The following is a 22428-nucleotide window of genomic DNA, read 5'->3' on the forward strand; positions in this document are numbered from 1 at the left end:
TGTCTGGTTGCTGTGGCTGGCATCCAGCCATAGCAGCCAGGTACAAAGGCCGCGACACTTGTGCTTGTGGGAATGTGTATTTTCTACTTCAGAGGAAGGCCTTTAGGCTGAAAACTAAAATCTATACCAGTCTTTTCATTGTCTGTGGCTTTAAGTACCAGAATGTTTTTTAACTAAGTATTTACTTTTTCCTCCAACTTCAAGTGAATTGCATTTTTCCCAGCTATTACTTTCAAGGTAGGCAGCAAGTCTACTGCATAACGACACATAGGACCAGTTCCCAGGAAGGTATTTTGTTCTTCAGAAGGCACAGGGTATTCTCCTTGATTAGATACAATACCTAAAATAAAAAAAGTTATATGGATACAAGGCATTTTTACAGAAGCAAGTGCAGTATTAAAAGAAAATGTAACTATATTTAATCATAAGAATGATTACATAAAGAACCTGTGCTATTTTCTTTCTGAGTTAAAATTCTTACATCTGCAGCTGTATTCTGCAAACAACTGAGAAGTGCACAGAAGAAAAAGATTTACATATGGGCAGTGGGATGAATAATTGCTTAAATGCCTTTCTGCTTAAATGCCTATGTGTATGTAGTAAATAGTTTAACCTTATCTCGTGTTCCCTGCAGGGAGTTGTAGCATATTCTGAGGTTCCTCACTTAATGCTGCTTCTTGAAACTTTGTAAGTAGCTTTTTTTATGTACAGTGTGTCTTCCTTCAAGCATGTGCTAGTTCAATGTTTTTCAGTGTTCCCATGACACAATCTCATGAGTCAAACTAACCTGTGATTATTCGTGCTGTCCTTTCTTATACATAATTAATATTCCCCATTACTCCTATGGGCACAACACAGCTGAGAAATATCCTAGGATGAAAAAAAAACAAGTGTTTATAGGTAACCTCCTTTGTAGACTAATAGTATTTTCCCAGTATAGAATTAATGAACTGATGTCCACCACATATTTTATGTACAACTGAGCATATGTGGATCATTTTACTCACATCCCTGCAAACTGTTCCACACAAGGTATTCATATGAACTGACTTATTCGAACTGTAATTCATTGATATTGCATTCAGATATTACTTTTTTTCTTTTCACTAAGTGCAAAATTTTACATTTGTAAACATTTAATGCACGCCGCCAATCCTTTCACCACATGAAATCTTATCACAAGCTTAAAGAATATTTCTGCAGCTTGATTGAAACAGTACATCATTACAGATAATTGCATTATCTAAAAAACATTAGCAGTTACTACTAATATTATCTGCCAGGTCATTAATACACAATATGAAAAACAAGGATACCAACAATCTTCCCTGGGTCAAACTGAAGTAACTTCTGCATCTGTTGTTGATTCCCCATACAAGATGACATACTGTGATGTCCCTAACAGGAAATTCTCATTCCAGTTACAAATTTCATTTCATACCCTGTATGACTCTTCTTTTTTTTTTTTTTTTAAATAAGTGTTGCTATGGATGTCCTGAGCCATGGAATTCAGGACATTATGTGAGAACAGCGCTTGTTGGATTTCACATGACTAATGCTTTTTGAAGCTATGCTGGTTGGAATGGAAATCATTCTGTTCAAAATACTTCATTATATTTGAGCTCAGACTCTGTTCTAAGATGCTATAGCAAATGGATGTCAAAGGTATTAGACAGTAGTTTGTGGGTCATTTCCACTACCCTTTTTGTAGGTGGGGTGACTTGTGCTTTCCCCAAATTACAGGACACAGTTTTTTGTTCAAGGGATCTATGGTGTATTATGGTTGAAAAGAAACTGACTCAGCCACAAGTGCTGTATAGAATGTGACAAGGATGCCATCGAGGTCTGGAGCTTTGGTCAAGTTTAGTAATTTCACCTCTGTCTCAACACTACTGACAATAATATATGTATTATATATACTTACCAAGCGGGAAAGTGCCGGTAGATAGGCACAATAAATAAAACACACAAACACACACACAGAATTTCTAGCTTTCGCAACCGATGGTTGCTTCTTCAGGAAATATTTTTCCCATGTGGAAGTTTCTTTCTATTATATATAGGGAAACATTCCACGTGGGAAAAATATATCTAAAAACAAAGATGATGAGACCTACCAAACAAAAGCACCGGCAGGTCGATAGACACACTAACAAACTCAAACACATCTCTGTTTATATATGTGTATGTGCGGATGGATATGTGTGTGTGTGTGTGTGTGTGTGTGTGTGTGTGTGTGTGTGTGTGTGCGCGCGCGCGCGAGTGTACATCTGTCCTTTTTTTCCCCTAAGGGAAGTCTTTTCGCTCCCGGGATTGGAATGACTCCTTACCCTCTCCCTTAAAACCTACATCCTTTCGTCTTTCCCTCTCCTTCCTGAAGAAGCAACCATCGGTTGCGAAAGCTAGCAATTCTGTGTGTGTGTTTTGTTCATGTGCCTGTCTGCCGGCGCTTTCCCGCTTGGTAAATCTTGGAATCTTTGTTTGTAACCATTGATGCCACTTCCCTATACACGAATATCCCGCACGTCCAGGGCCTCGCTGCAATGGAGCACTTCCTTTCACGCCGATAACCTGCCACCCTACCTAAAACCTCTTTGCTCGTCACCTTGGCCAGCTTCATCCTGACCCACAACTTCTTCATTTCTGAAGGCCAGACATACCAACAATTAAAGGCAACAGCCATGGGTACCAGGATGGCCCCTTCATATGCCAACCTATTTATGGGTCGCTTAGAGGAAGCCTTCTTGGTTACCCAAGCTTGCCAACCCAAAGTTTGGTACAGATTTATTGATGACATCTTCATGATCTGGACTCACAGTGAAGAACAACTCCAGAATTTCCTCTCCAACCTCAACTCCTTTGGTTCCATCAGATTCACCTGGTCCTACTCCAAATCCCATGCCACTTTCCTAGATGTTGACCTCCATCTGTCCAATGGCCAGCTTCACACATCCGTCCACATCAAACCCACCAACAAGCAACAGTACCTCCATTATGACAGCTGCCACCCATTCCATATCAAACGGTCCCTTCCCTACAGCCTAGGCCTTCGTGGCAAACGAATCTGCTCCAGTCCTGAATCCCTCGACCATTACACCAACAACCTGAAAACAGCTTTCGCATCCCGCAACTACCCTCCCGACCTGGTACAGAAGCAGATAACCAGAGCCACTTCCTCATCCCCTCAAACCAAGAACCTCTCACAGAAGAACCCCAAAAGTGCCCCACTTGTGACAGAATACTTCCCGGGACTGGATCAGACCTTGAATGTGGCTCTCCAGCAGGGATACGACTTCCTAAAATCCTGCCCCGAAATGAGATCCATCCTTCATGAAATCCTCCCCACTCCACCAAGAGTGTCTTTCCGCCGTCCACCTAACCTTCGTAACCTCTTGGTTCATCCCCATGAAATCCCCAAACCACCTTCCCTACCCTCTGGCTCCTACCCTTGCAACTGCCCCCGGTGTAAAACCTGTCCTATGCACCCTCCCACCACCAACTACTCCAGTCCTGTAACCCGGAAGGTGTACACGATCAAAGGAAGAGCCACGTGTGAAAGCACTCACGTGATTTACCAACTGAACTGCCTACACTGTGACGCTTTCTATGTGGGAATGACCAGCAACAAACGGTCCATTCGCATGAATGGACACAGGCAGACAGTGTTTGTTGGTAATGGGGATCACCCTGTGGCTAAACATGCCTTGGTGCACGGCCAGCACATCTTGGCACAGTGTTACGCCATCCGAGTTATCTGGATACTTCCCACCAACACCAACCTATCCGAACTCTGGAGATGAGAACTCGCCCTTCAGTATATCCTCTCTTCTCGATATCCGCCAGGCCTCAACCTCCGCTAATTTCAAGTTGCCGCCGCTCATACTTCACCTGTCTTTCAACAACTTCTTTGCCTCTGTACTTCCGCCTCGACTGACATCTCTGCCCAAACTCTTTGCCTTTAAATATGTTTGTTTGTGTCTGTATATGTATGAATGGGTGTGTGTGTGCGCGCGCGCGTGCGAGTGTATACCTATCCGTTTTTCCCCCTAAGGTAAGTCTTTCCGCTCCCGGGATTGGAATGACTCCTTACCCTCTCCCTTAAAACCCACATCCTTTCGTCTTTCCCTCTCCTTCCCTCTTTCCTGAAGAAGCAACCATTGGTTGCGAAAGCTATAAATTTTGTGTGTGTGTTTGTGTGTTATTTTATTGTGCCTGTCTACCGGCACTTTCCCGCAAGGTAAGTCTTGGAATCTTTGTTTTTAATATATTTTTCCCATGTGGAAGTTTCTTTCTATTTATATATATATCATCTTTGTAGTGATGCAAGAAATTGGTGTAATACGACTAGTTTTTCTTTTGTAAAGGAAAATTTGAAAATAGATTCCAGCATTTTGGCTTTTGCTTCACCTGGAGCAATTTCAGTTCCAGTGTCAACCTTGAGTTTCTGGATATTAACTTTTGTGCAGTTATATAAGACCTTTTTTTTGGGGGATCCATGAACTGCCCTAATGATGGAGAAATGTGTTTAATTTGACACAGCTCTATCTGTCATATATTCAGTTTTACTCCAGTTGTGTAAAAGCTGGTGTTTCTCCATAAGTTTCTTCACAACAACTGTGGACAATGAAGGATTCCCCCCATCACAAACTGTTCTACTAGATACATATGCATCCTGTGTGAAAACTGAATGAAATGTGGGAGACAACAGAAGGTAATTTTTCCAAGCCTAACTAACCAGCTAACTCAACGTACTTTCTTGTGCCACTAGGCTAGAAACACATACAAAAATCTTTTATTACCACACTTGTTGGGTAATTTATAAGTAAAATCAAAACTTAAGTGATTTCACAGACTGACCCAATGATTACACTCTTGAGGAGTCAAATTAGAGACAACCAGGGGTGTTTGGCAGCACCTTAAAACCTTGTTACAACACAAACAGAATGCGGCATTGCGTCCATGAGATACTGAACCATTCTGATCAATGAGTGCTGAACCATCATCCACAATTTGTGAAGATTTGTCAGAGCTGGGTTCAAAGCATACACATCTCCACACAAAACTCGCTCGATGGCATCTCAGATAGCTGGATTCAATGCATACACATCTCCACACAAAACTCACTCCATGACATCTCGGATGTGCTCAATTGGATGAAGATCATCTATATCTAAATTTACATATTTACTCTGTAAGCTACTGTGCAGTGTGTGGCTGGAGGGTGCATCATATTAAAATTACTGATTATCTGTCACCGAGCAAGGGGAAAATGACTTGTATGCCTCTGTAGGTGCCTAAGCTCTCTTATCTTACTCTCATGATGCCCATACAAGATAAGGCTATAGGCAGCACAATGGTCAAGAGGTCTTTTTAGACTAAAGGTCCTTCAAATTTACCGAACAGGGTTTTGTGAGAATTACATAACCTTTGTTAGAAGGTTTCCCATGTAAGTTCTCCAAGCATTTCTATTACTTTCGCATGGGTTATTCTGAATATTATGATCCTAGTGGCATTCTGCATTTGTTTGATGTCTGATGGTCTGCCTATTCGATATGGACTCTGAAAACATTACCCAAGAATTGTATGCACTCTCCTTCAAATACACTGCATTTTCCGGAAACCGCTCCACCAAACCTAAGTCTTTCTCTCATACTCATACTCATTTTACATGATCATTCAATTTCATATCACTTCCAAATATTACCCTAAATACTCATATGAAGTGACATGGTCATGATGCTCAACCACTAATCCTGAAATCAGATACAGCCTGGTTCCTTATTCTGTTACAGCCATTATTATGGGCATTATCTTACAGCTATCCACACTTACAAAGAACTTCATTACACCAAGTCCTTCAGAATTTCTGTAGGCAACGACATCACTAGTGAATAAACTTACAGTGTGCTTCTGATCCAATCTGATAATTCATTTCATATGTTGAGAACATTAAGAGATCCTGTTACATTTCCTTGGGGCACACCTGAAATTATTTTCATTTTTGAGGAACATATGCCATTCAGTATAACATATTTGATTTTATTAGTCAAACAGTTATCTGAAGATGCACCACTTCAGCATATCTATGTTAGCAGTTGATGAGCATCTTTTGGAAACCCATGAAGATAGAATCTACCTGTTCACCTGCATCTACTGCTAGCAAGATTTCATGTACGAACAGCAACTTGTGTTTCCTACAAGCAGTTTTTCCTCAGTCAATACCCATTTCCCCCAGAAATTTTGTGATGTTAAGAGCTTAGACTATGCTCTACAATCCTGCAACAGGTGGTCATAGATGAAAGCCACCTGTAGCTCTGAATACTTGATCTTAAATGTAAACTGAAATGGGATCACTGCTGTCAGTTGCAGTGAGACATTACGCAGACTCAACGGCGATGAATGAAAACGAGTACTGGATCAGGATTCAAACCTAGGATCTCTTGCTTACTAGGCAGGTGCATTAACCACTGCACCAGCTATGACACAGCATTATCGCAACTGCACGGACTATCTCAGCACGCCTCATGGCTGATCCACATTCCCACTGAGTGCCACCTGGACGCAGTCCCTGCCCATTGACTCCGTGTTCACTACTCTGAGATTTCCACAGGAGATTGAAAGTATTTGTACATCTGCACTGAAGAAGGTGGATCTGTTGCCCAGTTAGGCATACCAATTATACAAATGCATGGCGTCTGTGCTTTTGGACACGTCCGAAAATGTCCGAAAGAACAGACATCATGCAGAATCCACAGCTGTGAAACATTATATCTAAATTCAAAGGGAATCACTGATGTCAGCTGCAGCAGGGCATTTACATATAATGCTTCACAGCTGCAGATTGCGTGTGGTGTCTGTTTTCTTGATCATGTCCAAAAGAACAGACACCATGCATTCATATATTTGATCTTTTACTCTTTCCAGTCACATAGAACTATCCATTGCACAAGAGGTTCTCAATAAATACGATGGAGGAAGGGAGTTATTTCATCAACAGTATATTCAATGAAAAGTCTAGCTATGATTCTGTCAGAATCTATTGCCTTTTTTGCTTTATGTAGTCTTCGCTGTTTTTAATACTGGAAGTGCTAATAAAATCTATAATTTGTGAGTGTGTGAGGCAATTCAACAGTGTTACAGTAGTGCCCTCCTGTGCAATAAAATTTTAAATGCAGAATTTAATATTTCAGTTATCTGTTTACTGTTTTCAGTTAGAACACCAGACAGATCCATGAAAGATTTAACAGTAGGTTTGGACCTGTTCTTTGAATTTACACATGACCAGAACTTCCTATGATTTTCTGACAGATTTGTGGCCAGAACATCACTGTGAAAAATTATTGTAGGCCTCACACGCAGCCCTCCCTACAAATGCTTGAGTTGCTATTCTCTATTAGCTTCCCTGCAGTCTCTTTTTTAATGAGATTGTAGTAGTCTGTTTTTGCAACATTCCTATGAATGGTATCATTAAACTGCCATGGGTTTTTAGCATATTTCATAAATTTATTTGAAATGTACTTATTTAGACTGCAGTTTATAACATCTTTAGCTTCAACCATAATTTTTCTGCATTTGGTGGACCTGTAATAAGTGTTCTCATTCAACATTTAAGTAAGTTGACTTTCTATTAGTTCAACCAAACAAAAATACTCTCCTAGCTTTCTTGATGATCTTTTCGCCTTTATGACCACTGTTCCAATATTGACTTCATGCTCTGTCATTGGTGTCACTCTTCAAAATAAATAATTTAAAAAAATCACGTCTGTTTGTAGCCAGAATGTCTAAAATATTTCTTTCCTGAGTAGGCAGTGAGAAAACTTCCACACAATGTATTAAGTATCACTGTTTGTTCTCACCACCAACAATGTATGTGAAGCTTTCTCAGGAGACAGTGGGCAGATTAAAGTCACCACTATCTACTACCACATACTTGGGGTATTTCTCTACTGTCAGGCTTAGGCTATCTATGAGTCCCTATGATCAATGGATCTGAATTTAATAGCTGGCAGAATATTTGATTATCAATTAAGTCCATCAATCCTGCTTAATCTCGCCAATATCAGTTCGTAGTTCGATTCATTTTGCACCTCACTAAATGTAATGCTTCTTTTTATCACTGCAAACACTCCTCCTCATGGGTGAGTTAAATCTATCTTAGGATATTTATTCCATGTGTTGTCAAAACATGAGATTTTAAACACTTCTTAGTTCCTATGGTTGAGTTGGTATAAGTTGATCTGTTGACAGCTGCAGTGGTATGGACGCAGAAGCTTCACACGTCTACCTCAACCAATAATATGACATGATTTTATAAACATCTCCATCATACGGCCTCAGTGTTGTCACAGTTTTATAGATAGCAATTTTTTTTTTCGCTTTCAGCCATTTTCCATTCAAAGTTGAAAGCTGGCAACAGTACTATAAGCTGTCACAGATCATCTTACAGCTACTTGAGTCCAGAACTAAGTGAGGATTGACAGCTTGCTATAAGAGGTAGGAGCTCTAGGACTTTGCTGTGAATGTCTGACAGTGGTTTCTCAGCTGGAGGCCTCAGAGTTTTATCCAATTTAGAGGGGGGAATACTAAGTTAGTGCCCATTTACGGTGTCTGATGTATACCTGTCTGATCCTGAAAAACTTTACAAAAATCCATTATTTGTGTAGGTCTATGAAACTACAGCCGGTCTTGTCACAGCATCAGAAAGCTTCTAGCTTAGACCCTCCTCTCATCTCCACAACAGAGGGCCCTTTCAATCCTCAGGACAATGCTGCTAATCAACATTTGTGCAGAGACCTCACAAGTGAATATAGCTGTCTTCACCAAGTCTATCAGTCTCCAGAGAGAACTGATAATATAGTCTCAAAATCCAAGTGACAGACATAGATGGTGCCAACATGAGTAAGCTGCAGATGTGCACCTGACTGAAACATGTGGTATCAACAGCTCCCATGAAGGCTTTTTCCACCTGGTAGGCAGTTCATCTTGGGGTACATCAAGCACACATTTGGTTTGTTTCCCCTCTCAAGATGACATTTTCCAAAGAGGGGCCATCCGTCATCTAACACTGGAACCGCCTACCACTAAAAGGATTTTTTCCCCCTCTACGAATGCCCTGATCACATTAAAAGGTGAGATCAATGCACAAGTCCCCTAGCTGTCCCATTATTAGAGCAGGCAATGTCTCAAAGCTATTTGTCTCTTCATCAGAGATAAGTGGCTAGCCTTTTGACAATTAGCCATATACTACCCTTCTCAAGGAACAACTCCAGATCTGGGCACATCTTATTGGCCATCATCAGATGCCTGCCTGGTGCCAGCCTGGGGTTCTCTACAGAAAACTCAATATATATGGTGGCTGGCAAGCTCCACAATGGTTTCACAATGGGACATTGCCCAACCACTCACCACCAGGGCAATTAACAATGGCCATATGAAGCCAGTTAACAGCAGCTAACACAAACAATGAACTCCTTCATAATGATCTGGCAATAGCCACAAAACCTAGTCACATCTATTGGTGTACTTTAATGACAAAAAGAAATAGGGGAATAAGGTGCAATGCTAGGATGTGTTTATATAAAGAATAAACCAGGGGCAATACACACACTTAAGGGTACAGCTGCTGCAAGACTTGCTCTACCTAGTATCAATACCATGGGATCTGAGAGACTACTGAATGTTAATAATGGTAACTGGTTTCAAAGTGCATCCTTCACTCCCATTATTCTACTGGTCTCATTATCCACTAGCCCCCTGCCGCAGTGGGTTGGCAGAGACTGAGGCCAGGAGAGGAATCAAGAATGTTCCAACATACTGTCAGAGAGCTTCTACTCTTTTTGATGCCTTCCCTTTCATCTTTGTTTCCCCTCATCCCCACAACAGGTGAGTCCTTCTAATCCTGGGGTCTGAGTGAACTGCTCCTCCTTTCTAAACCCAACCTATGTAAACTCACCTATGTAATTCAGAAAAGTTTGTGCTGGAGGAAAGATCCATATGGCACAGTCTGTGAAGCAGCCTCTGAACCTGAGCATGTTGTACACAGCAGTATATTGCACCAGTGGGAGTTTAACTCTGCCCTTGGTCACAGTTTGGCAATCTCCATTCATTCTGGTGCACAGCTGGTAGGTGGTCATACCCACATACAATACTAAGCAGAAATAACAGTAAAGCTGACATGTGACACAGCTGCTTTCACAGATAGTCCTGGCTCTGATGGCATAGAATAACCCTATGATAGAACGTGAGTAGGATGTGCTGGATGAGTGAATTTGACACATCTTGCCTCAGGGTCTTCCACAGGGACAGTCCAGGTTGTATGTTGGGTGGGCAGTGGAATACCGCTTTAAAGGGATGAAAACATTGATGGGTAACATGTCCCTCATTTCTTGACATGATGATAAATCATAAAAAGATAATAAAAAGCATAGAGACAGATATGGTTCCATTGCTCCAGTCTAAGATGATAATGGGAGAAGGTTACCCCTTTGCAGCTTGTTCTTAAGGACAATGGGAGAGACAGGTGCAAGACCTGTCCAACTCACCCACACAGAATGTCCTACTCTAGCCCTGGCACAGGTTTATCCCATCCCATCAGTCAGGGCCACCAGCAAAAGCAGCCATGTCATATACTAGCTCCACTGCAATTTCTGCAAAGCATTTTTTATGGGAATGAAACCAGCTGCCCTCCAGAATGAATGTCCACCTCCAAATCGTGGCCAAGAGCAGAAGTGACCACCCAGTGGGTAATAAACTGTACACGGCTGAGCACAACATGCACAAGTTCAATGGCTGTTTCACAACCCATACCCTCTGGACCTTTCCCTCAAACATTAACCTTTCTCAACAATGAAGATAGAGTTATCCTTGCAAAACATCCTTTATTCTTATAATTCTCCTGGCCTCAATCCTTGCCAAGCCACCGTACCCACAACCTCTACCCATTCCCTGTCTATCAAGTACTCCCAGTCCACTGCTCCATATTATCGTCATTGAGCACCGCACAAACAAACCTGATCTGGTGCCTGTCCCCATACCTGCTGCCTCCCTCAGAGTTGTCAGTCACCCAACCACAGCTAGTTCTACCTATTTTCCCTCTCTACCCACATCACTCAAAACAATCCCTCACTCCAGTCTACTTGTTGAACTGCAGTCCACCCACCCATCAGGAACTGCTATACGCCTTGGACGCTTTAGAACATTTTGCTGCAACATCTGAGAAGACCGTTAGTTTTATGGAAACCATGAGATGAATACAGTTGGTCATGAAGTTACCATGCAGTTTATTCCAGTCTGCGACAGTGCAATAAACAGGATTTTTTCCATAGAAAGTGCTCTGTAAATACATTTTTTACAGTTAGGGTACAGTAATTAATGTAAACCTTTTTCCTTCTCTCGTTCATTTTCAGAGTTATTATTGCAAACTGATGTTGTTAATACGGTTGATGTACCTGATAACACTATAAAGTTTCTTTTTAATCTTCTGAGATAATAGATAGTAGGTACTGTATGGTTTTCTATGATGAGATAGATAATATACTGTAGTATGGATGTATGTACATATATACTGTAAATTGTTAATGTACAGAAAAAACTGCAGTCCCTGGTTAACAAAAATTTATTTAAGAATAACTTCAGATTTCTCAGCTCCTTGAGATTCGTGTTAGTGAGTATAGTATTTTATGACCCTTTCATAAATCTTCTATTTACACTTTATCAACATCCATCCTGGACTACTCATTCAATTTAAATTTTGATAAAACCTCAGTGTGCAGCAGCAGCAGCAGCTAATGTAGAAAGGATAAGAAACCACATGCAGTCATAAATTTATCAGCACGTATATTTCAACCATAGGTAGGCACAAAAGTCTGCAAGAGTAATGTGACACGAACAATACATTTACAAATTATTAGTGTTTCTAATTTACAAGGGATTTGTGTGTGTGTGTGTGTGTGTGTGTGTGAGTTTTGCAGCATCTATTCTCCTAAGCACACAATGTTCTCTGGGCAACAACAGTTTGTCAAAATTTGAGCTCCACTTACATAATTACAATAATGAAATATGACAAAATAAACAAATAGAAACACTAACAACTTCCATTTATCGGCCATCACAATCATTATTAAATATACAGACAGATTTTGCACTTACATCGAGAAGGCTTGTGGCCAAATATGCCATTGAAAAAGCATGGCATTCTTATTGAACCTCCAATATCTGACCCTATTCCAAAGGGAGAAGCTGCTGCAGCTTGAATGCAGGCCTATGTGATAAAGAAAAACACAAAAAAAATACTGGTAAACAACAAACTATTATATGATATTTTATATTTAAGAGGTATAAAGTGGACATACATAATACACGAATAGCCAACATGAATATTAAAACTATTTCAGTACAGAAGTTGGAATGTTACGTTATTCACATCTTACCACACAGTGCAACAGAATTAGGGGATCACTTTTTTTTTTAACCCTGCAATGGTTAAGTTTGAAATTTTGCTCAAAGGTTGTGTTTCGAGAATTTCTGCATAAATTCTAGAAACAACTCGGCCTCCTACCATCTTGAACACACGATATTTTAGAAGTGAGAGTGGCATGCTAGAAACCTACCTACTGCGCGTCACATGTTTGTGTGTGCAGGTGTGAAATCAGTCGCAAGCAAAGGTAGCCGTGGCGGACAAACGGCACCGACAAGTGCTTGTCTAGACATTCATGGAAGTTCTAGTAAAAGTATACAAAAGAACCATGGAACGTCTAGGTTATTCTGTGCTAATCATATCAGTGACCATCGTTACAAATGACAAGAACAATCGAGATTCAGAAGCCCAAAAAAAAATCTAAACACAGGCTTTCTAGAGACAAGACATGTTTATGATTTCTGTGGTTGTTAAACCAACTCCATTGTAATCTTAATTGTGTCTAATGTGAGACGATACAGGTGATTTACAAGAAGTCTAATATTTACATGAGAAATGATAATTTTATCCTTTACGAAGCTCCAATATACCGATAACTGTTAAAAAGTATTCTTCAAATACCTAATTATTTCACAAGCAGAGAGAGAGTCTTTAAGGTTCCTGTAACTAGCATTATTCTTTGAAGAAGTAGTTTATAGATTCCAGAAGCTGGCTATCCAGAGAAGATTGGCTGTGCACACCAAGTAAGGGGACTTGTATAAGAGAAGTGGGACGTTTGCAACTTCACACTCTTAGTCATCAAATCGTTAGAACTTGGCAACCTGTGTGAAAGGACAGAAGAAAACAGGAATTTTGAGACAAAAATTAGATAAGAAGATGATATGTGTTGCCATAGCAACCAAGCATTATGAGATGAAAGAATCATTGCAAGAAATTGAATTAAGCCCAAAGGATCAGATAGAGAAAATTTGTGACTGTAAAAAAGGAGAAGACATAAGAAAGTCACTACATTAAAAACCGCAGAGAAGATCTCGATGTATTAGACTAACAAGGGGAGGCCGTGATAAGCAGTAGTGTGTATTTCTCAAGCTTTATTGAGAAAATCGCAAGATAATTTTGATCGTCAAATATATACACCTACGTGTGGCCGTTTTTACCAGGAAGCAGCAGCAGCTATTTATATTACAGTTGTTATAATGGGAAAAATATGTGTAATCAGATGAGCTTTTATTTAATTTACAATGTTATTTGGCAGTCTACAAATTTTTATTATCACAAATAATATAATATTCATAACTACCGACTAATAAATGGAAAAACTGAAAATGTATGCTTGTCCGTGATTTGAGAAATCCCTTATACCTGGAAGGAGCCCAAAACGACTTGTTACCTCCAAGTTTTGACCAGCACAGACGGCTTTCGAAAGATTTACAGTTAATCGTTGTTTTCAACGATTACAAGTTGCGGGTTGGTATTTTTCATAAAAACATGAAAAACAAAGTTAAATGGCACCAGCTGCATTGAATAAATGCTATCTTTACGCACACGCAAGGTGTTTTGAGGAAAAACAAACCTCGTTAACATTTTCAAAAACCTCTCTTTCAGCCAATAATTTGGAAGCAAAACATACGTAACGCAGCATTTCCTTAAATATCGGTGCTGATCATTGGTCATGCAGTATCGGGTGTATTTTAATAGCGTCTTCACGAGAAGCAATTTCTCGTTCTCTTTCGATTAAATACGAACAATTTTGAAGACACGGCAAGCATACATTTTCAGTATCACTTTATGTGTTTGGTCATTTACTAGTCAGCAGTTATGAATATTACATTATTTGTGATGATAAAAATTTGTAGACTGCCAAATAACATTGTAAATTTAATAAAAGTTCATCCGATTACACGTATTTTTCCCGTTACAGCAATTGTAATATAAATAGTAAAGAAAATGACTGTTAGAAATTAAAAAAAAAAAAGACTGACTAGTGGGACTCGATCCAGCGATTACGGGACTTGAACGCTAACCACTCGGCTGCCGGTGCTTCCTGGTAAAAATGGTCATGCACAGGTGTATATATTTGACGACTTTTGAAGGTCAAAATTATCTTGCGATTCTCTCAATAACGCTTGAGAAGTAAGCGCTACTGCTTACACATTTGGTTGTCCTAATGGAGTACTACAAATGTACAAAGTTTGCGGTAAATCCGCGTTCCAAACGTCATGGCCTCCCCTTGTAAGAAGAGATACGACTAGAACGATACGACTAAGATCTGCTGTAGGGAGGACACAACTCTCACACGCATCGCGGGGACGCAGACATGGAAACCAGCCTACATCTGATGTTGTCGGCACCAGCTGCTGTTCACCGGTGTTGACCTGCTGTCACATCCGCCGAGTGAGCGCAAAACAAAATTTTAGTACCTTAGCAAGAAGTGATACAAACTATTGAGTGAACTTTATTAGTGTAGTTATTATACTTAAAGTTAATTTTTAAATACTCACAAGGTCTAAAGCTGGTAAAAATATGGATAACGGACAGCAAGTTGGGAAAACTTCAGAACCACTCATGGCTATGAAAATTAGTAAAGAAGGGCCACACTGGTCTGAGTTGGTAAACGTCATCAAAACTCAATTAAATGAAGCCTTAAATGCTCAGAGTCTGCAGTTAAATGCTAAATTAGACACACATAATACAGCTTGAAATCCTAAATTAGATGCTCAGAGTGGAATTTCAAATGCTTAATTAGATGTTCAGAATGAAACTTTAGGATTGTTAAGTGCCAAGATAGATTCATAAAGTAAAGAATTTAATACTCTATGTGAAAGCATGGGAGATTTGAAGACTGAATTCGACACTTTAAATACTAAACTAGAGAATTTTAAGATAGATTTAAAGAATGAATTGACTAGTTCCCTGCACACTCAAGTAAATCAAATGTTCACTGACCTTATTAGTAAACAGAATGATAATTTCTAGAAGCTATCAATAAAGGTAAAATTTGAGATTGAGGAAAGATGTATTAATGTAGAATCAGAAATCAATGAAAAATTAGGATCTTTCAAAAATATGTGTAACGTTAAATTTAGTGCTGTAAAGGAGGGACTGGGTACTTTAAAAGAAAGTGTAGATAAGCAGAGCAAGTTAATACCTGTAATTTAATCACAACTTACAGGTGTAAATACACAAGTGGATAATGTAGAAAGAAGCTTTAAAGAGAAAAGACAAAACTCTGATATCGCAAATGTAAGTAGTTTGGAAGAACAAGTTAAAGAAATTGTAGAAAGAGAGTTACTAAGAGAATAACATCCGAGAATGTGTCACCTATGGCTTCTTTTGAACTTACTGATACCAGGAATGGCATAGACAAACTCTGGAGAGAATTCAAACTTATCCAGAAACAAGTAGAAAAATGAGTAACTTCACCTAATGTGGTGTTAACCAGTGAAGTAGTTACTGATTTGCAATGGGAAACTCATTCGGGGTTATCGAGACAATTTCCTAAATTTAAGTCCGATGGAGAGGTACATCCGACACATTTTTTGAAAAGGTTTAACCAAGCTTTAGCAAACAATTGGGAAGATTCTAAAAAGATTGAATTTGCTGTGGGTTACCTTCTAGGAGAAGCCTCCGAAAGGGGAAAGTAAATATTGAGAACTTTTCCTCTTGGGAAGATTTTGAAAAGAAATTTAAAGAGAAGTATTGGTCTACAAGTGCCCAGGAGAAGTTAATATCAGATTTGTGGGACCCAACATATTACAATAATACTTGGGGTACAATGAGGAAGTATTTCGATTGGCATCTAACGCGTGCAAAGAACTTAGATAAGCCGATGGAGGAAGAAGGATTAGTGCATATTTTAATTAGGTGATATATATGCGAGGAAAGATATCTTATGTAGTGGGTGAAAGACGGTAGAAGAGTTGTTGTCCTTTGTAGATGCACTTGATGCCTTAAATAAGGACCGCAATGAAAACATGCACCAATGCGAAAATCCGAACTACAAATGGAATAGTGGGAATAATGTCAAAAAACATGAGGCAAAACCTAGCAAGAGTACACCAATGCAACTGGAAAAATGGAACAATTATCAGAAGAAGCATCCACCTTCAAATTTAGGTCCAGTAACTTCTCAGGAATTTGTACAGAGTAACAATACAGCACAAAATGGATGTGTGATATCTTGTTTCGGTAACCAGCCTGTAATTAGTAATAATGAGGAGAACTCAACACGATCTGGATACAGGGCTGAGGCCCAGGTCATGGAGATACATTAGGAGGCCTTGTTCCATATGAGTATGTTAACTTCACCCACAAAGGAATAGATACTACTTGAAGAACCGAGTTTACATACCAATAATCCACAACATATAATAGTACGGACAGTGGAAACTGCGGAGATTAACAAATTTATAGATTCAGGGAGTGAGGTATCACTCATCCCCAATGCACTCTTTAATACATTACAGACTAAACAGCACTTACCGCTATTCCCAGTAACGGGAGTTTACATAGTCGAGATAAAAGGAACAAAGAGTAAAATCGTGAGCTATGAAACTCAAGTGAGTTGTTGTATTGGAGATATATTATTTCGGCAAACACTATTAACAGTATAAAATATTAATAGGGATGTATTATTTGGTTTAGAATGGTTATTAGAATTTAAAGTCATCTTAAACTTTGAAGAGTGTCTTCGTTTTGGTAAAGGGGACAGTAGATATTGGACACCATTTGTGACAGATAACTGCATTAGAAAACAAACAACTGAGTGTAAGTGTCTGCGATTAACAGCTACAGCAAAATTGTCACCAAAGGTCCATAATGTCAATCAAGTATCACTTCAAACTGACATAAAGACAAAGTTAACGAGTCCCTAATATTAACCGATCAACAAAAGCGAGGTTTATATAAAATTTTAATGGAGTATGAAGTAGTATTTTTCGATCGTCCGGGTAATATCAGCAACAATATTTGTAAATTTGAAATCAAAGATGACTCTCCATTCTTCTGTAAGTCGTATCCAGTAGCAGTAAGTTTGAAGGAAGCAGGGTAGAGATGAAGTCAATAAAATGATTGATAATAATATTATAGAATGAAGTTCTAGCATCGTGGTCGTAGTAAAGAAAACTACAGGCAGAGTACGATTAGTATTAGACGCTCATACACTGAATCGGTATATTAAAAACAAAGATTCCAAGACTTACCAAGCGGGAAAGCGCCGGCAGACAGGCACATGAACAAAACACACAAACACACACACAGAATTACTAGCTTCCGCAACCGATGGTTGCTTCTTCAGGAAGGAGAGGGAAAGACGAAAGGATGTGTGTGAAGAAGCAACCATCGGTTGCGAAAGCTAGTAATTCTGTGTGTGTGTTTGTGTGTTTTGTTCATGTACCTGTCTGCCGGCGCTTTCCCGCTCGGTAAGTCTTGGAATCTTTGTTTTTAATATATTTTTCCCATGTGGAAGTTTCTTTCTATTTTATTTACATCATCATCATATATATATATATATATATATATATAGAGAGAGAGAGAGAGAGAGAGAGAGAGAGAGAGAGAGAGAGAGAGAGAGACCGACCAATTAATATTGATGAACTGCTATCCAAATTTGAAAAGGCAAGATTCTATAGCACTATAGACCTGACTGCGGGATACTGGCAAATAAAATTACACCCAAAATCCAAAAAGTATAAAGCATTTTTGTTTGATGGTAAATCATATGATTTCAATGTATTGCCATTTGGACTTAATATCTCTATGCCCGTATTCATATGTGCATTAGATGAGGCACTAGGGAGAGAGTTATTAAAGGACTTGATAATATATGTAGATGATATCCTGATAATATCGGCTTCTTGGGAAGAACATTGTTTAACTTTGTGCAAAACTTTGAAAAAATTTAAAGAAAATGGTATTACGGTGAAACTGTCTAAACCATACTTTGGGTGCCAAGAATTTAAGTTCTTAGGTCATATTATAGGGGTACAAGGAATTAGACCAGATCCTGAATGCATCAAAGCTATCTAAGAATGAACATAGCCCAGAAATTTAAGACAGTTAAAAGGATTTATGGGGATGGCCAGGTAATATCGTCGGTACATACGAGGGCAGAAACTAAATGACCCGAGAATTTTACATTTATTAAAGAAGGGAGTGCCATGGACTTGCGATCAAGGAGCCAATGATGCATTTGAAAACGTCAAAAGTGCGCTTCATGAATCACCAACTGTAAATCATCCAGTTATGGGCGAACCATATAAAATATCAACAGATGCATCTGATTACAGAATTGCTGCAGAACTTTTCCAAGGAAACTGGAATCTGAATAATGTAGAACACCGAACCATAGCTTTTGCTAGCTGTAGTCTAAATAAGCATGAATTAAGTTACATGGCTACTGAAATAGAACTATTAGCAATTGTGTGGAGTATTCAAAAATTTCAAACACTAGTATGGGGATCAGAAATACGAATTTATAAAGACCAATTTTTCCCGAGGGCATGCAGCTTTACTGTATGATTAAATGATGATGGCGTCCTCTTGGGTAAAATATTCCGGAGGTAACATAGTCCCCCATTCGAATCTCCGGGCGGGGACTACTCAGGAGGACGTCGTTACCAGGAGAAAGAAAACTGGCGTTCTACGGATCGGAGCGTGGAATGTCAGATCCCTTAATCGGGCAGGTAGGTTAGAAAATTTAAAAAGGGAAATGGATAGGTTAAAGTTAGATATAGTGGGAATTAGTGAAGTTCGGTGGCAGGAGGAACAAGACTTTTGGTCAGGTGAATACAGGATTATAAACACAAAATCAAATAGGGGTAATGCAGGAGTAGGGTTAATAATGAATAGGAAAATAGGAATGCGGGTAAGCTACTACAAACAGCATAGTGATCGCATTATTGTGGCCAAGATATATACTAAGCCCACACCTACTACAGTAGTACACGTTTATATGCCAACTAACTCTTCAGATGATGAAGAAATTGAAGAAATGTATGATGAAATAAAAGAAATTATTCAGGTAGTGAAGGGAGACGAAAATTTAATAGTCATGGGCGACTGGAATTCGAGTGTAGGAAAAGGGAGAGAAGGAAACGTAGTAAGTGAATATGGATTGGGGCTAAGAAATGAAAGAGGAAGCTGCCTGGTAGAATTTTGCACAGAGCACAACTTAGTCATAGCTAACACTTGATTTAAGAACCATGAAAGAAGGTTGCATACATGGAAGAATCCTGGAGATACTAAAAGGTATCAGATAGATTATATAATGGTAAGACAGATATTTAGGAACCAGGTTTTAAATTGTAAGACATTTCCAGGGCCAGATGTGGACTCTGACCACAATCTATTGGTTATGACCTGTAGATTAAAACTAAAGAAACTGCAAAAAGGTGGGAACTTAAGGAGATGGGACCTGGATAAACTGAAAGAACCAGAGGTTGTACAGAGTTTCAGGGAGAGCATAAGGGAACAATTGTCAAGAATGGGGGAAAGAAATACAGTAGAAGAAGAATGGGTAGCTCTGAGGGATGAAGTAGTGAAGGCAGCAGAGGATCAAGTAGGTAAAAAGACGAGGGCTAGTAGAAATCCTTGGGTAACAGAAGAAATATTGAATTTAATTGATGAAAGGAGAAAATATAAAAATGCAGTAAATGAAGCAGGCAAAAAGGAATACAAACGTCTCAAAAACGAGATCGACAGGAAATGCAAAATGGCTAAGCAGGGATGGCTAGAGGACAAATGTAAGGATGTAGAGGCTTATCTCACTAGGGGTAAGATAGATACTGCCTACAGGAAAATTAAAGAGACCTTTGGAGATAAGAGAACCACTTGTATGAACATCAAGAGCTCAGATGGAAACCCAGTTCTAAGCAAAGAAGGGAAAGCAGAAAGGTGGAAGGAGTATATAGAGGGTCTATACAAGGGTGATGTACTTGAGGACAATATTATGGAAATGGAAGATGATGTAGATGAAGATGAAATGGGAGATACGATATTGCGTGAAGAGTTTGACAGAGCACTGAAAGACGTAAGTCGAAACAAGGCCCCAGGAGTAGACAACATTCCATTAGAACTACTGACGGCCTTGGAAGAGCCAGTCCTGACAAAACTCTACCCTCAGACTTAAAGAAGAATATAATAATTCCAATCCCAAAGAAAGCAGGTGTTGACAGATGTGAAAATTACCGAACTATCAGTTTAATAAGTCACAGCAGCACAATACTAACACGAATTCTTTACAGACGAATGGAAAAACTAGTAGAAGCCGACCTCGGGGAATATCAGTTTGGATTCCGTAGAAATGCTGGAACACGTGAGGCAATACTGACCTTACGACTTATCTTAGAGGAAATATTAAGGAAAGGCAAACCTACGTTCCTAGCATTTGTAGACTTAGAGAAAGCTTTTGACAATGTTGACTGGAATACTCTCTTTCAAATTCTAAAGGTGGCAGGGGTAAAACGCAGGGAACGAATAGCTATTTACAATTTGTATAGGAACCAGATGGCAGTTATACGAATCGAGGGACATGAAAGGGAAGCAGTGGTTGGGAAAGGAGTGAGACAGGGTTGTAGCCTCTCCCCGATGTTATTCAATCTGTATATTGAGCAAGCAGTAAAGGAAACAAAAGAAAAATTTGGAGTAGGCATTAAAATCCATGGAGAAGAAATAAAAACTTTGAGGTTCACCAATGACATTGTAATTCTGTCAGAGACAGCAAAGGACTTGGAAGAACAGTTGATGGAATGGACAGTGACTTGAAAGGAGGATATAAGATGAACATCAACAAAAGCAGAACGAGGATAATGGAATGTAGTCGAATTAAGTCTGGTGATGCTGAGGGAATTACATTAGGAAATGAGACACTTAAAGTAGTGAGGGAGTTTTGCTATTTGGGGAGCAAAATAACTGATGATGGTCGAAGCCGAGAGGATGTAAAATGTAGACTGGCAATGGCAAGGAAAGCGTTTCTGAAGAAGAGAATTTTGTTAACATCGAGTATAGATTTAAGTGTCAGGAAGTCATTTCTGAAAGTATTTGTATGGAGTGTAGCCATGTATGAAAGTGAAACGTGGATGATAAATAGTTTGGACAAGAAGAGAATAGAAGCTTTCGAAATGTGGTGCTACAGAAGAATGCTGAAGATTAGATGGGTAGATCACATAACTAATGAGGAAGTGTTGAACAGGGTTAGGGAGAAGAGAAGTTTGTGGCACAACTTGACCAGAAGAAGGGATCGGTTGGAAGAACATGTTCTGAGGCATCAAGGGATCACCAATTTAGTATTGGAGGGCAGTGTGGAGGGCAAAAATCATAGAGGGATACCAAGAGATGAATACACTAAGCCTCCACTCCACATCCTTACTTTTGTCCTCTAGCCATGCCTGCTTAGCCATTTTGCACTTCCTGTCGATCTCATTTTTGAGACGTTTGTACTCCTTTTTGCCTTCTTCATTTACTGCATTTTTACATTTTCTCCTTTCATCAATTAAATTCAATATTTCTTCCGTTACCCAAGGATTTCTACTAGCCCTCATCTTTTTACCTACTTGATCCTCTGCTGCCTTCACTACTTCATCCCTCAAAGCTACCCATTCTTCTTCTGCTGTATTTCTTTCCCACATTCCTGTCAATTGTTCCCTTATGCTCTCCCTGAAACTCTGTACAACCACTGGTTCTTTCAGTTTATCCAGGTCCCATCTCCTTAAATTCCCACCTTTTTGCAGTTTCTTCAGTTTTAATCTACAGGTCATAACCAATAGATTGTGGTCAGAGTCCACATCTGCCTCTGGAAATGTCTTAAAATTTAAAACCTGGTTCCCAAATCTCTGCCTTACCATTATATAATCTATCTGATACCTTTTAGTATCTCCAGGGTTCTTCCATGTATACAACCTTCTTTCATGATTCTTAAAACAAGTGTTAGCTATGATTAAGTTGTGCTCTGCGCAAAATTCCACCAGGCGGCTTTCTCTTTCACATCTTAGTCCCAATCCATATCCACCGACTAC

The 22428-nt window shown here is 39.3% G+C and overlaps 1 protein-coding gene across 3 annotated transcripts in view; it reads right to left on the reverse strand.

Moving 5' to 3' along the window:
- LOC126336917 (fatty-acid amide hydrolase 2) overlaps window positions 1-22428 on the reverse strand; it is a 144395-nt gene that overhangs the window by 69266 nt on the left and 52701 nt on the right. For all 3 annotated transcript variants that reach the window (XM_050001056.1, XM_050001059.1, XM_050001058.1), the window contains 2 exons: window positions 12148-12259; window positions 186-340 (listed from right to left, as the gene is read on the reverse strand). In XM_050001056.1, coding sequence (XP_049857013.1) covers window positions 186-340; window positions 12148-12259 — 267 coding nt within the window. The remainder of the gene's footprint in view (window positions 1-185; window positions 341-12147; window positions 12260-22428) is intronic.

This window comes from Schistocerca gregaria, chromosome 2, assembly GCF_023897955.1.
Source record: "Schistocerca gregaria isolate iqSchGreg1 chromosome 2, iqSchGreg1.2, whole genome shotgun sequence".
In the NCBI taxonomy this organism is placed as follows: domain Eukaryota; kingdom Metazoa; phylum Arthropoda; class Insecta; order Orthoptera; family Acrididae; genus Schistocerca; species Schistocerca gregaria.